Here is a 14,362-nt window from a genome sequence, read left to right on the forward strand (position 1 = left end):
GTAGGCACCTCCACATCCGCCGTGAAAGACGAACTGATGACATAGGAAAAGCTAGAAATAGTATCCCGTTGGAATCAAACACGCCCAAACCCTGCAGTAGCTAAAAAACTACTCCATTCAACTCGTAGTGAACTACGCACAATCACGGGACTCCTAACAGGACACAGCTCCGCTCTTTATCATTTAAAGAATATCGGCAAGGTATCATCCGACACCTGCCGCTTTTGTAACTCTGAACCTGAAAGTTCAGCGCATCTGATCTGCTATTGCAGAGCTCTTGCACTATCAAGGCACAACTTCTTAGAAAGTTTCCTTCTTACTCCATATCAGGTATGAAGCCTAAATCCCAAAACGGCCATTGGCTTTATAAACCATGTAGCACCGAATTGGGGCACAGGATTACAACTATCCCGCTCAACTCCATCAATGAGTATGAGCGGTCCGTAAACTGTGTACAGCAATCGGGGCCTGCCACAAAAGATGATCATTAAAACTGTCGCAGTGGCCTTTTAACCCAATGCCCTTCTGCCATACAAAAAAAGCTTGTTCGGAAAACTCTCCTCGTGCACTATCTGCCATAGCTGTTCGGGTTCAACTATATCGTATGCTGCCCTGAAACCCTCGAAAATATGATATAGGGCATGTTGTACCCCCAACATTTCTGGAGGATTTGCCAGAGAGCAAAAATTTGATTCATAGTAGCACGGGCCCGCATAAAGCTCGTCTGAAAGGAATGGGACTATCATCATGAAATCGCACCTGCTTCTTATGTCAAACCTGAACTGGATGAACTATTTGTGTTCATTTGCTCCTATCTGACAGATCAAATTCATCCAGTTTCAACCCAGATTGAATAAACAAATTCGACATTAGACTTGTGGATGACGTCGATATAATCGGAATCCACTGTAGAGCAGTGAAAAAGGCCTTTGGCCTTTTAAACGGCAAACGACGAGACTGGGAAAAAACTGCCAAAACGAAGTGCCTACATAGGTGCTAGCAGGGAACGTAGGAGTCCAAATAGTGTTGGTGCCGATGGGGACCGACATGAAGTAGATGAGGAATTCATATACCTTAGTACGCTCGTGATATGTGACAACGATGTAAACCCGAAGTAAAACGACGAATTGCAGCCGCGAATCTGTTTTTCTACGGATTATGTAGCCAACTGAAGTCCCGTCGTTTTCAAATTCCCATAAAACTGGCGCTCTGCCTTAACCTTAACCTTAACCTTAACCTTAACCTTAACCTTAACCTTAACCCTAATCGTAAAGTTGGCCCTTTACGAACATGAATCATGGACGCTAAAGGAAGCTGATCGACGAGTTGGGCTGGGTACGTGGCCAGAATGTCCGACGAAAGAGTGACCAAAACTATTTTCAACAGAGAACCAAAAAGAGGCCATGAACTTCGGGGTAGATTCTGCACCCGATGAATGTGTGCTGCCGACAACGATGCACGTTTAGCAGGCGTTCGAGTAGCTTACAAAATGGCAGCCCAAGACAGACAGTACTGGAAGACCATTCGTTCGGTGGAAAATCAATAACGGACCATCGCCACTAAAATAAGTAAGTCAATCGAACCGAACTTATTATTATTATTACTATTTTATTATTCGATTATATCCAACCGACCTGTTCGGTCTTAATGGATTGGATGGGAAAAAGCCTAGGCCATCCTCTTGGAGGCATAAAAACCCTACCATCTTTTACAATTGATACATTAATACAGCTAATTACAAAATTTAATACACATTTCAGGGTCAATCACTTAATTCTAATTAAACTAATACAAATTAAACTAAATACAAAAATTACAGTCACATTATATAATACCACAATTAACAATTTTGGTTAAAATTTGTTTGAGGATTCACCAAATTCGTCTAAATGTTCCACCGAAGAAAAGGTACGGATGCAAGCAGTAATAAGGCGTGGTACACAAATTACGTAACGCAAAAATTTCGGTTTTGTGACCCCCTTCCTCCCCTATGTAACATTAAGTAACGCGTGGCACAACCCCCCTATTAAATTACGTAACGTTAACCAAACCTCCCCCCCTGGTACTTAACATTGAATGAAAATGGCATAAGCCGCATATTTAATTTAATTTTTAAAGAATTCAACCAAATCAGCAAGGCCTTCATATTAAAAACCACAATCGGCCATCGGCCTATGTTAAGCTGAAATGGTCTTGAACCGTAATATGTAACTGAAATTTAATAGGATTATCTCATTCAGCTACAAACCATAATTTTGTACCAGAATTTTCATCAGTATAAACCGATTCACTGTTTTCCGCCTCCAACACATCGTATCCTCGTTTGGCAACTGCCTTTTTGGTATTCATAAATTTGTTACGTAACTATTCTCATGACTCCTCCTCTCCCCTATGTAACAAGAAGTAACGCAAGCTCGACCCCCTTCCCTCCCCTCTAAGCGTTACGTAATTTGTGTACGAAGCCTAAGTTCATTGAATCCAAAGGCGGTACGATTCGATTCAGGTTGCAGTAATGCAATGGAACGAAGAGAACGCTGAGGAGCACGAAAGCCAAGCAATGAAAGAACATTCGGAGAGTCGACACCTTGGCGACAAGTACAGCTTGCTGGATTTTTCTGCGTCGTTCTAAAGTATCTAGACCGATAAGGCGACATCGTTCAGGATACGAAGGAAGATTCACAGGATCACACCACGGGAGATCACGTAGTGCTATGCGAATAAATCTCTTCTGCACTCGTTTAATTCTCAATGTCCAGACTACTTGATAAGGAGTCCAGATCTGACACGCGGTTTCCAATAACGGTCTCACCAGGGAGCAATACAGGGCCTTTAAACAGTACAGATCCTTAAAGTCCCGTCCAGTCTTTGTTATAAAACCGAGCTACCGGTTTGCTTTTGAAATTACATTCGAACGATTCTGATTAAAACATAGCTTGGTATCGAGAACAACGCCCAGGTCGTTGACTTGTTCAACTCTCTGAAGTACTTGGCCATCAATGTTATATTCTAACAATATAGGGCTGACAGTTCGATGGAAGGTCATAATCTGACATTTAGCCGTGCTGACGATGAGCCAGTTCTTGCGACTCCAATTGACGAAAGTGTCAAGCTTTTGCAAATTTCGGCAATCTTCAATGGATCGAACAGCGAAATTTAGTTTCAAATCGTCCGCGTATATCAGCTTACATCTATCACCCAAAAGTAAAGCAACGTCATTAAAATATAACGAGAAAAATAATGGGCCCATATTGCTGCCTTGTGGTACCCTCGATCTATTTGTAAGTGGGGAGACATGAATAGAGTTTTGCACGGGCGAACATAACCTCGCTTCTTTGACATCTATCGGTGGTTTGTTTACATGGACCTGGAATGTGGGTTAACATGATGAAAGTGAATATTGCTTAAGCCTTTAACGGCAAATCAAAAAAGTACAAAATTTGCCATTACAAGAAGTTAGGAGGGCGACACTGCTGGACAATACGCCTTTAAGACGTTTAACTCGAATTTATGCAATAATAAATAATAATAATAATAATTAGTAAACAAACCACGAGTGGATGTCAAACGGGTGAATCGCGTTCATTCGTGACGTCATCTTGCAAAACCTTGTTGAGCATTTATAAATTAACCGAAACTTCATCCCGGGCAAACTAAAAGTGTTCATTTTGAAGCGTCAAAATGAATACTCAACAAAACATTCTCTGTCTTGGAAAAGTTTTTAAAACCGGAAGTACTCTCAAGTCGCTTTTTACGCGAAGGATACGTCCCGCGTAAATCAAAACCGCGTAAATTCTGAAATTCGCATAGAAAAACCGCGTAAATTCCAAAATTCGCGTAAAAATAAACTTTGTGGATTTCAAGACTACGCGACAAAATAGACGTATTGAGCACATCCGCGTACATTTCGAAAATCGCGTAAAAAAACCACGTAAATTCCGAAATTTGCGTAAAAAAAACCGCGCAAATTCCGAAATTCGCGTAAAAATAGTTGCGTAAAAAACAAACCGCGTAAAAAGCGACTTCAATGTATTGAAAATTTTGTTGGAGTAGATCATAATTTTTCTGACATTTCTTAATGGCCAAACAGAATGCAGCGTCAACGCATCCGTCAGCGTCAATTTGACAGCTAACCCATGGAAAAACTTTCCACCGCCGTAATAATACAAATAAGCAGCATACTGTCAGAAAAAATGTGACGAATTGCATTTTACAATATCATAATTTTATATTGACCATTTAATGTTGTCTACTTCTTACTTTTACGAATTTTATTTCCGCACGGTACACCTTGTTAAGAATTTTTTAATTTTTTGAGTAAGTGGTGTCCGAGAAAATCGCATAATTTTGAAAAATCCGCAATACAGAAACGATTGTGCAAATTTAAAGGCAAAAACAACAATTAAAATTTATTTCTTACATTTTGAAATCCACAGCAATATTATAGTATGTCAAAGTCATGGCATAAATATTTTCCAGTTTTCTGAATTCATGTTTAGAAACATTCTCGTTGGAATTTACTTCACGAACAATCAATTGAAAATCGTTTTCGCAATAAAATGATGATTTAGCATTGTTGTTTCAATAAGGTAGATACCTAGTATCGAACAACTAATTAAATTCATGTTACGGAAGCGAAAATTCGTTTCACCAGTTAAAAATTTTAGAATACGTTTTCATAGACAGCTTAACAATCAGCCTGAATATACTCTACCCACTCGCCCGTGCGGTGTTTTCTATATTTTCGCTCCGCCAACCGTTAGTATGCTATAATCGTCGGTTGAGCTTTACACATTTCGCTCAATTCACAACGAAATACAGTATAAAGCGAACGCTTCGTTGTTGAAATACATACACTTGTAGGTACATACTAATACGGCACCGGAGACCGGCGCGCAACGAAACGCTTCCATAAACATAACAGCTGAAGTCGAACACCAGATCCACTAGATTGCCTTCGCTATCTGTTGTATGGTTTTCCGGTTTACACACGATACTGTTTCATACAGCACGCTGTCTACGGAAAAAGTGCTTCCACTACCCCAACACACCCTTGCGGCACTTACGCGCCCGCTGGTTCCGTTTCTCAACCCATCAAAATACCATCTAAAATGAAAATGAAGATACCCACTTTGCATACTCTCCTGCAGCACAGATTTCAAGTGATCAGTCACTTTTTCCTGCACTACAGAACGGGGAACAGGCACAAAAATACTTACGTCGTTGGTTCGTCCAGGAAGAGAACCGGAGGATTATCGATAAGCTCCAACGCGATTGATAGACGCTTCTTCTGTCCACCGGAGAGATTTCCGCATCGAGTCTGCTTAGTAAACTTGAGATGCAAAGTGTCCAAAATGTTGTCAATCTGTAAATGGGTTGAAAAAGAGCACATGAAAACAGTACGGCGATGCCTCCGACGATTAGCGCCTACGTCGAGCACAGTTGAAAGCAAGTTCAGTTCAAGCTGGAGGGCACAATACCAAATGAACGAAAAGAATTTTTACATGTTTTGTGTTTTTCCGAAAAAAAACTGTCGAAAGTTTTTCAAGAGATTTACATAAAATTCAATATTTAAAAAAAACTTATTGCCAGGTTTGCGTGGACCAGCTCCAACTGCTGCTGCATAATGTGTCCGACCGGACGTTTTTGAAGCAACAGTAGAATCGGAACCGAGAACACTCACCAATCGTTGTTTGTCGTTGTGCTTCAAGCATCGTGATGATATTTTCAAATCACATGCCATCGTCATTATCTCCTGGACAGTGAAGAACGGATGCAGATTATCTTCCTGCAGGATATAGCTGCACAATTTATTGCCTCCGACGGTGGTGCCGATGTTGAGTGAACCTTTGACGCCCGCTTTTCTGCAGGATTGACGACAGCGCAACGGTGACATCGGTGAGCGACCGGTAGGATCAGCGAATGAAATTGAAAATTCAATTTAGGCTTACACGTGTATGTCATTTACGGTGTGAAAATGTGCAGCGAGAGCGAATGAAAGGAATAGTGAATTGAAATTGGTCTAGGTAGGTTATCCGCATTTTGCATAAAACGTCTTACGTGTATCCGGTGAGAATATTCAATAGCGAAGATTTACCGGCCCCGGAAGGTCCCATAATCGCTGTCAGCTCACCGGAGTTGAACTTTCCCGAGATGCCCTTCAAGACGGATTTTTTATCTGCAAAATGAGAAAAGACAAAAAGTGAACTATTAGATTAAATGTACTCAGCACAAGTTTATTATGTTAACAATACGTCTGGTAAAAACCCAGCGAAAGTTCACACGTCAACATGTTTTGCTTTTGACGATAAGATCAGACAACGTGTGTAGTAATTTATGCAAATGAACATCTACAGACGTGTGCACGTCAATTAAAATATTTCATTATCACTAAAGTTATTAATCCAGTTTACATTTAATAGAGAATCATAATACAAAATAATTAGAATGTTTGCAGATTGTATGTCTACACTGCCGGTAACTGCATATCAGTGCCATAACGAAAATTACTATGTTGAAAAAAAAGGAAATTGAAATTATTAGGTAATTTTATTAGACTAACTTCGTGTTTTTGCCATGACCTTTAATGAGATCACGTATATAATTAATGTTTTACAACGGTAATTTTTTACAATCGATGGTAAGAGAAAGCAATGAAACAATAGTGTTAATAGTATTCGTAGTATGATAATTAAGTCTGCAGTGACCAGTCACGGATCTGACAAGTATACTGCAATTTACCTTAGAGTGTTACAAAAGAAATTTCGCAACCTTCTCACAAGGCTGAACGAAACTTTTCGTTTGATGACAAGTTTCAAGATTTCTCCAGTAATGTTCATGTTCAGATGAAAACCAAGATCGAATCTTTTGTTTTATCCAACATGCCGCAATCGGTAAAGCAGGTTTCGGTCCGAAAACCGGTTTTTCTGCTCCAGATCTTGCTAGTTCATCAGCCTATTCATTTCCGGTTATACCAGACCCAGATGAACGGCATTTAAAATGCTTAGTTCTTCTAATTGAGTGTGGCAGGCGATGACTGTTTTAGATTTAGAATTAGCCGCACAAAGGGCTTTTATAGCGGCTTGACTATCAGAACAGAAATAGACTATCTTGCCTATCAGTTCTTTCTGAAGGACAAACTGAGCTCCGTAATTGCAAAGATTTCAGCTTGAAAAACGGTGCAGTAACTACCCAACGAATAGGATTGATCCAATTCCAGCTCACGGCAGTAAACACCAGCACCCGCGCGACCTTCGTACAAGGAACCATCGGTATAACAGACCACATAGTCGGAAATTTTCCTTTCTATATAACCTGACATCCACTCCTCTCTAGGAGGAAAGTTGCTTGAGAAAGTCCTTTACGGAAAAGTACGCATGACCGTTACATCGCTAGGAGCAAGGGCAAACTTATCCTCAGCAACAATTTGCGACCACAATCGAGTATGACCAGTGCAACCGTCCACAGACTGCCAAAGGCCAATCGCGTGTAGTCGATAAGCACATATTAGTGCCTCTTGCTTCAGGTGGAAGTGCAGAGGTTTAATGTTGAATATAGCTTCTAGGGCGGCAGTAGGAGCTGTAGTAAATGCACCAGACATTGCCATTAAACACATCCTTTGAAGATGATTTAGCTTTATCTGGACAGTCACAATTTCCCCTCTCTGCCACCATACATGACAACCATACGCCAGTATTGGTTTGACAACGACCGTATACAACCAGTGTATGTATTTGGGTTTAAGCCCCCAAGAGTTGCCAATTGCTCGTCTACATTGCTCAAAGGCCATGCACGCTTTTTTAATTCGGAAATCAATATTTGTGGACCAGTCAAGCTTGGAGTTGAGAATCAACTCCACGTACTTCACCTCGTTCACAACATCAACATCCGAATCGTAGAAGCGCAAAGCGCGAGCTCCATTAGTTGTTATACGTACCATCGGTGCCTTGTGCACTGGGCTTAAAATAGACCCCACAGTGGTCCACAGCCTCTTACCCAGCAACTCCTACCCCTACCTCCTCGTGGTACCAGCCGGGATACGAGCAACCTCGGTGGAGATCGGGCAACCAACCTCGGTGGAAGCCAAGGTCGCATGCTGACAGGGGAGGAGGGCTCCTTCGAGCTTCGTTGGCTCTCCGGCGAAACTGTGGGGTTGGTTACGGGCTTTGCAAGCTTGAACCACTAAAAAAATCAAAGCAATGGACTCCGTAAGTAATAATAATAACTCTAATCGGAACCATCGGCAAAGACCCAGGCGACGAAAACAAACTAACGATTGGAAACGATTGGTTATAGTGATGGGCGAGATGCAGTAGCGGGTGACCGGGTGATGGCCGATCAACCCCCGAATGTGCAGATTAAGAATCAAGGGCCGATTCATTCATATTAGCATAATTAACGTGCACAGACCTAACCTCGGAAGTACCGATAATGACAAAGACGAATTCTACGCGCAGTTGGCGTGAATTCGACCTCTGCCCAAGACATGATGTCAAAATTATCAACGGGGACTGTAATGCTCAGGTTGGTCAGGAGGAGGAATTCAAACCGGTGATTGGACGGTTCAGCGCTCACCCGCAAACGGCCGAAAACGGCCTGAGATTTGTCGACTTCGTCGCCTCCAAGACCATGACCATACGTAGTACCTTCTTCCAGCACAACCTCTACCATCGGTACACCTGGAGATCACCCAGCCAGACAGAATCACAAATCGACCACGTTCTGATAGTTGGTTGGCACTTTTCAGACATTATCGACGTCAGAACCTATCCGGGCGCTAACATCGATTCGGATCACTACCTAGTGATGGTAAGGATATGTCAAAAACTACCTGTTGTAAACAACTTACGATACCGGCGCCCACCAGGGTATAATCTAGCGCGACTGAAGCAACCGGAGGTCGCCGAAAACTACGCGTTATCTCTCGAAACCGCGCTGCCGGAAGAGGGTGAGCTGGATGAAGCCCCTCTTGAGGACTGTTGAAATGCCGTGAAAATAGCCATTAACAGCGTTGCGGAGAACGTCCTAGGCCGTGTGACACCGAATCGACGTAACGAATGGTTTGACGAGGAATGCCAGCAGATATTGGCTGAGAAGAACGCAGCGCGGGTACAAATGCTGCGTAGAGCCACCCGTCAGAATATGGAGCGATACAAACAGAAGCAGAGACAGCAAAGCCGACTCTTCAAGGAGAAGAAGCGCCACCAAGAGGAGAAGGAGTGCGAAGAACTCGAACAGCTGTGCCGCTTTCACGACACACGGAAGTTCTATCAGAGACTCAACGGATCTCGCAAAGGCTTTGTGCCACGGGCCGAAATGTGCAGGGATAAAAATGGAGGTATCTTGACTGACGACCGTGCGGTGATCGAAAGGTGGAAGCAGTACTACGATGGCGCCTGCACGCCATTCAGGAGGAATGGTTCGATCACTTTGACTCAATTTTAACGGGGCCAAATGTAACAAGGCTATATATGGAACATTTGTAGAATAGGTTATTACCTATAATTTTGCTGAATAAAGTTTTACTGTATCTTTTGTAATTACGGCGATATAATGTTAGTATCTTATTAGTGACTAAATGAACAACTAGCGTTGTAGCACCGTAACTACGAAAGATACAGCAAAACTTTATTCAGAAAAATTGTAGATTAGAACTAGTTCTACAAATATCCCATATGTGACATTGTCATATTTGGCTCGGCTGAGACGGTACTATCAAATTGAGTCAAAGTGATCAAACCATCCCTGACAACATGTAATAAAGTGGTTGTAGACTTGCCACTTTGATAAGCATGTTGTGCTGAATGAAGAGGAACTTCTACTAAGCTTGTTTCGCGGATGTGGTATGATTCAAGTGATTTAAGCACGAAAGACGTTAGACTGATTGGTCTAAAACTTTTTGCTTGCTCATATGTCGCGCGTTTAGGAACGTTTAGGAATAAACTTAACCCAATAGCAATACTACTCACAAACATCTTTCCCAGATATGTTTGAAGTACTTGAATCCTTTCTGCAGTAGAATAGGGTATATTCCATCTGTTCCAGGAGATTTGTATGGATAGAAGCTGTTCCCGGCCCATTCAATCGCTTCAGTTGTGCCAAGTCTCCGAGCGAAAGCCCATGAGTCTAAGCCACCTAAAACGATTTCTGGATCATTTCGAATTTCAGGTTCCACACAGCCTGGAAAGTGACTATAAAAGAGACATTCCAGGATTTCATTGTCATTCGAACAGTATTCGCCGTTCGAACTTCGAATGTTATTAACCTGATAATCTTTCGATTTTGACAGTATTTTATTAAGTCGACTTGCCTCGCCGAAACAGGAAACGTTGCTGCAGAACCTGTGCCAGCTCGTGCGTGCTGAAGATCGTAGAGCCTTTACATAGGCTTTCCGGGCCTGCTTGAAAGGCTCCACGCCATCCCTACGATGTCTATTCCAGACTCTCCTGCATCGTTTCTTTAGTTCCGCGATATGAGAGTTCCACCATTGTGTTCCTCTAGTCGTTTTAATAGTTTTTAGCGGGCAAGCTACTTCAAAAGCTTCTGCAATAAAATACATCCAAGTCGATCGATGACTCAATCGTCGGTTCGAATGCTTGAAATTTCGTCGCCAATCCCTTCTCAAAGATTTCCCAGTCGGAAATTCTCGGATTATGAAAAGTTGCAGTGTTCAAGGAGACACCCAAATGATCCAAATATATAAAGCAATGATCAGATATTTGTGTCTCATTTGAAACATGCCATTGTGCCAATTCATGACTGATCTTGTTAGAGCAGAGTGTTATATCTAATATTTCCTCTCTACCAGCTCGTATGAAAGTTAGCAAACTGCCAATAGGGCTTTTGCTACACACACATGCAAGACATTTGTTGGGCTCACATTGTATATTTTCCTGTTCGATGCAGCATAAACATGCTGGAGAAAATTATCATTTTTTCTAAAACCATTCATCATTTCAAAACAATTAATAGTTAAAACAACCGACAAACGGTCCCTGAAATATATGCTGACATTTGGTGACTGTGTTTCAGTGTTACAGTGCATTCGCGGTAAATCGGTGTCCCAATATACTGTTCTTTGAAGCAGTATAGGCATAGGCCAAGTTGAAAATAACGAAATATAACATTGATTTTAGCATATTTAACTGAGATTGCTGACAGCTACCGTGCGCACACAATGTGTGAAGGAGGGAAAGAGCGAAAAGGAAGGAGGGGGGTATTGGTAGCTATGCTTGACAAGTAGTCATTTTGACTCCTACCTTTAACCCATGCACCTTCCAGCATTGGACAAAAGGTAGGAGTCAAAATGACTACTTGTCAAGCACAGCTACCAATACCCCCCCCCCCCACGCCCTTCCTTTTCGCTCTTCCCCTCCTTCACCAAAAATTTTCATTTCTTTCCCCTACCGTCCCTTCATCAATTGTAGAACCATCGTTTAAAAAAGTATTAAGATATATTTTGATTAAAGCAGAGGAGCGTTTGGTGCGAAAAATGTTAAACTGAATACTGGGCAAGTTTCGATCTGCGGCTAAAAATATATTGGGTTTAGTTTGGGACAGTGGGACTCCAACCCACAATTTCTCGATTAGTACTCGAGTGCTTTACGCATTTAAACTATACCACGCATTGGAGTCCCACTGCCACAATCAAAACCCAATATATTTTTAGCAGCAGATCGAAACTTGCCCAGTATTCAGTCTAACATTTTTCGCACCAAACGCTCCTCTGCTTTAATCAAAATAGAGTTTACGTTTGACCGCGAAAAAGTCAGTATCAGTAAAACGAAAAACAGATATATTACCTTGCTTCATGTATGAAGCAATTTGTAATTTCTGTTTTAAATGAAGAAAATAAATTATTTAAAAAATTTCCCGTCCCGTGTGTTTTATATGGAGCTGTCACTTTTGCCTGCCCAACAGATCTCCAATACATATGCACTTATGCATAGGGTGCAAACACCCTATGTTGAGTATTCCAAGGTTGGTACTACTCAAATATTCCATCAAATCAGAGCCTCTCAGATTGATATCCGAGCTGCCCCAAATGATGTGATGGGCATTGGCATCACTGCAAATAATGAGCGGAAGCCCATTAGATTGGCAGTATCTCACCACATTTCTAAAATCGTCGCTGGGAGACGGTTCGGCATGCGGTAAGTATGCAGAACAGTAGACATAGCGCCTATGGACATCATCCACCACGAGTTCTACTGTGACCGCACAAATATCTCGAATAGTCAACTCAGAGATAAGGCATGCACCTATGCAACAATATGCATGCCCTGGGCATCAAACGAGGATTTATCATACCAGTTTTGCTGAAAACAGCAAAGTTCTGGTTTCCAATATCCGTCGAATGAAAGTACCCCTTGCGAAAATATGGCTCCTGAACCAATGCGATGGTGACAGAGCTATTAAAAAGTTTTTCGCATTTACTGCCCGTTTGTGTTGAAGATTTATTTGTGCAACTCTAACTATTTGACTAGCGGAGTATATGCACAAACAATCTCCAACACAGATCAGACAGAAAATTGTAAGCGAAGCCAATTATGTTGGCCAGAACGCACTTGCCCTAATATCCATAAGGGAAATGGGATAGGACTCCTATGTTGTTCCCACGAAACGCAAGGGACAACAAAGATCGGCCGTAGCAGAGCCCCGCATGGCACAGTAGGGGTAACATGCCCAAAGCACTCCGTTCGCGACTGACATGTTTTCACCCCTCTAGCCTTCCAGTCATCGACACGGAGTTACACTTTGACTTAGGGGCTCCTGACTTGCCGACTCTCAAGGCAGGGTCAGGTCCTGTGGCTCAATTTTTGCCTAAATGTACAACTCGGCACCAACCGCCAAAGGGCACAACTGCAGAATGTGTAAACAGACCGATTGAGGGTCTCTCTCTATGCTAATCCAGCAAAGAAAATAGCTCTCCCTCGGTGTGTCCAACTTCCCATACCCCGCATCCACGCCTTCCGAAAAATCGGCGCCGAACTGCATGATTAGCTAGCCAGAAACCACACGACAAGTGTTCCACCTTCTCTATCTGCGTACGACAACCAAGGTTGTCGACAACCTTGGCTGCCATACCCCAGCCGGCACCACGTGGGGGTAGAGATAGGAGTTAGAAAACAGAGGTGATATATTTGCACATGTTCACTTATATGCCAGCCTAAGCGTCAAAGTTTCGGATGCACTTTGCAGTCGCTCTAACATGTCATCTCAAATATGTACAAAAAAATCAAGAATAAAATTAAAATCAAGCTTGTTTTTGCGTTTTCTATGATTGGACATTGTCAGTAAAGCGAAGATTCCAGAATCAATTCACACTTTATTCCTGTGTATAGATTACTCACTTTGTTCAGTTGTAGATATTTTTTTTTAATAATATAACAGAATACGTTATTTAAAAGGAAAATCTGGCTAAGGTATAACAATCATTGGCAACCAATTTTATAGTACCTTGCAAATCAAAATATCGAACAAACTGCATTCGACAAGCTCAAATATGCTGTAGGATACGTCAGAAATTCCCTTTATAGAAATCAATTATAGAAAGGCTTATTGAAATCATATTAGCTGTAGGTTAATAAACTATTGCTTCCGGTTAAATCAATTTAATCTGAAGTATTATGAGAGTCTAATCCAGGACTGATATGCGATAAGCTATTCACCAGCTAAGGCAACTTTCGTCACTGAAAATTGGAAACGTGACCTGCTCGATTGGACATGTGCTGGATTCTAATAACCCTCCTATCTATCAAGTATTTAACTGTTTGTAATGAGCGCGTATTTACTAATCAGATGCGACGTAAAGTGTATGCAAACAAATGCAGAATTTCAATTTAATTTCCATCACGTAAACAGAGCATTTCACGTGGTATTAGCTAAGAACAGGGATACGCTATGTCTGTGCTAATGTATGTTAATTGATTGTTAACGGTGCAAAAGGCAACTGATCTTGCAAGGTGTAGCCTGACAGAGTTACGAGATGACGTCGGAAAAATGTCGTTAAATTATCTAGGTACTACTGTTTTTAATGTTTTATTTTTGATTTTCAGGGTGCTTCTCATGAATAGTCGATTTCAATTTTGAAATCTGCTTGCACTTGCAATATTAGGAACTACCTCTTTTACCATAACAAAAGCCCTCACAGAAACTGAGAAAATCGGACATTCTTTTCTACAACGGCAGTGTTGTTATATGCCAACTTAAATTATAAGCCAGTTCATTATTCCGTGAATACTAAATAGATACCTACTGGCTAGTACCAATAAAGCTTTGCGTGGTTAACTCGGTTGTTGATAGTAAATAAATGTTTACGTGCGTGCCGTGTGGTAAGGAGTGATATTTTACTTATTGTCTCTAG

The 14,362-nt window shown here is 41.6% G+C and overlaps 1 protein-coding gene across 2 annotated transcripts in view; it reads right to left on the bottom strand.

The window, feature by feature from the left end:
• Positions 1–14,362, bottom strand: part of LOC128741745 (ATP-binding cassette sub-family G member 1) — a 93,233-nt gene that overhangs the window by 13,947 nt on the left and 64,924 nt on the right. For both annotated transcript variants that reach the window (XM_053837748.1, XM_053837747.1), the window contains exons 3-5: positions 6,058–6,175; positions 5,681–5,861; positions 5,217–5,362 (exon numbers count right to left, since the gene is read on the bottom strand). In XM_053837748.1, coding sequence (XP_053693723.1) covers positions 5,217–5,362; positions 5,681–5,861; positions 6,058–6,175 — 445 coding nt within the window. The remainder of the gene's footprint in view (positions 1–5,216; positions 5,363–5,680; positions 5,862–6,057; positions 6,176–14,362) is intronic.

Source organism: Sabethes cyaneus, chromosome 3 (genome assembly GCF_943734655.1).
Source record: "Sabethes cyaneus chromosome 3, idSabCyanKW18_F2, whole genome shotgun sequence".
Lineage (NCBI taxonomy): Eukaryota > Metazoa > Arthropoda > Insecta > Diptera > Culicidae > Sabethes > Sabethes cyaneus.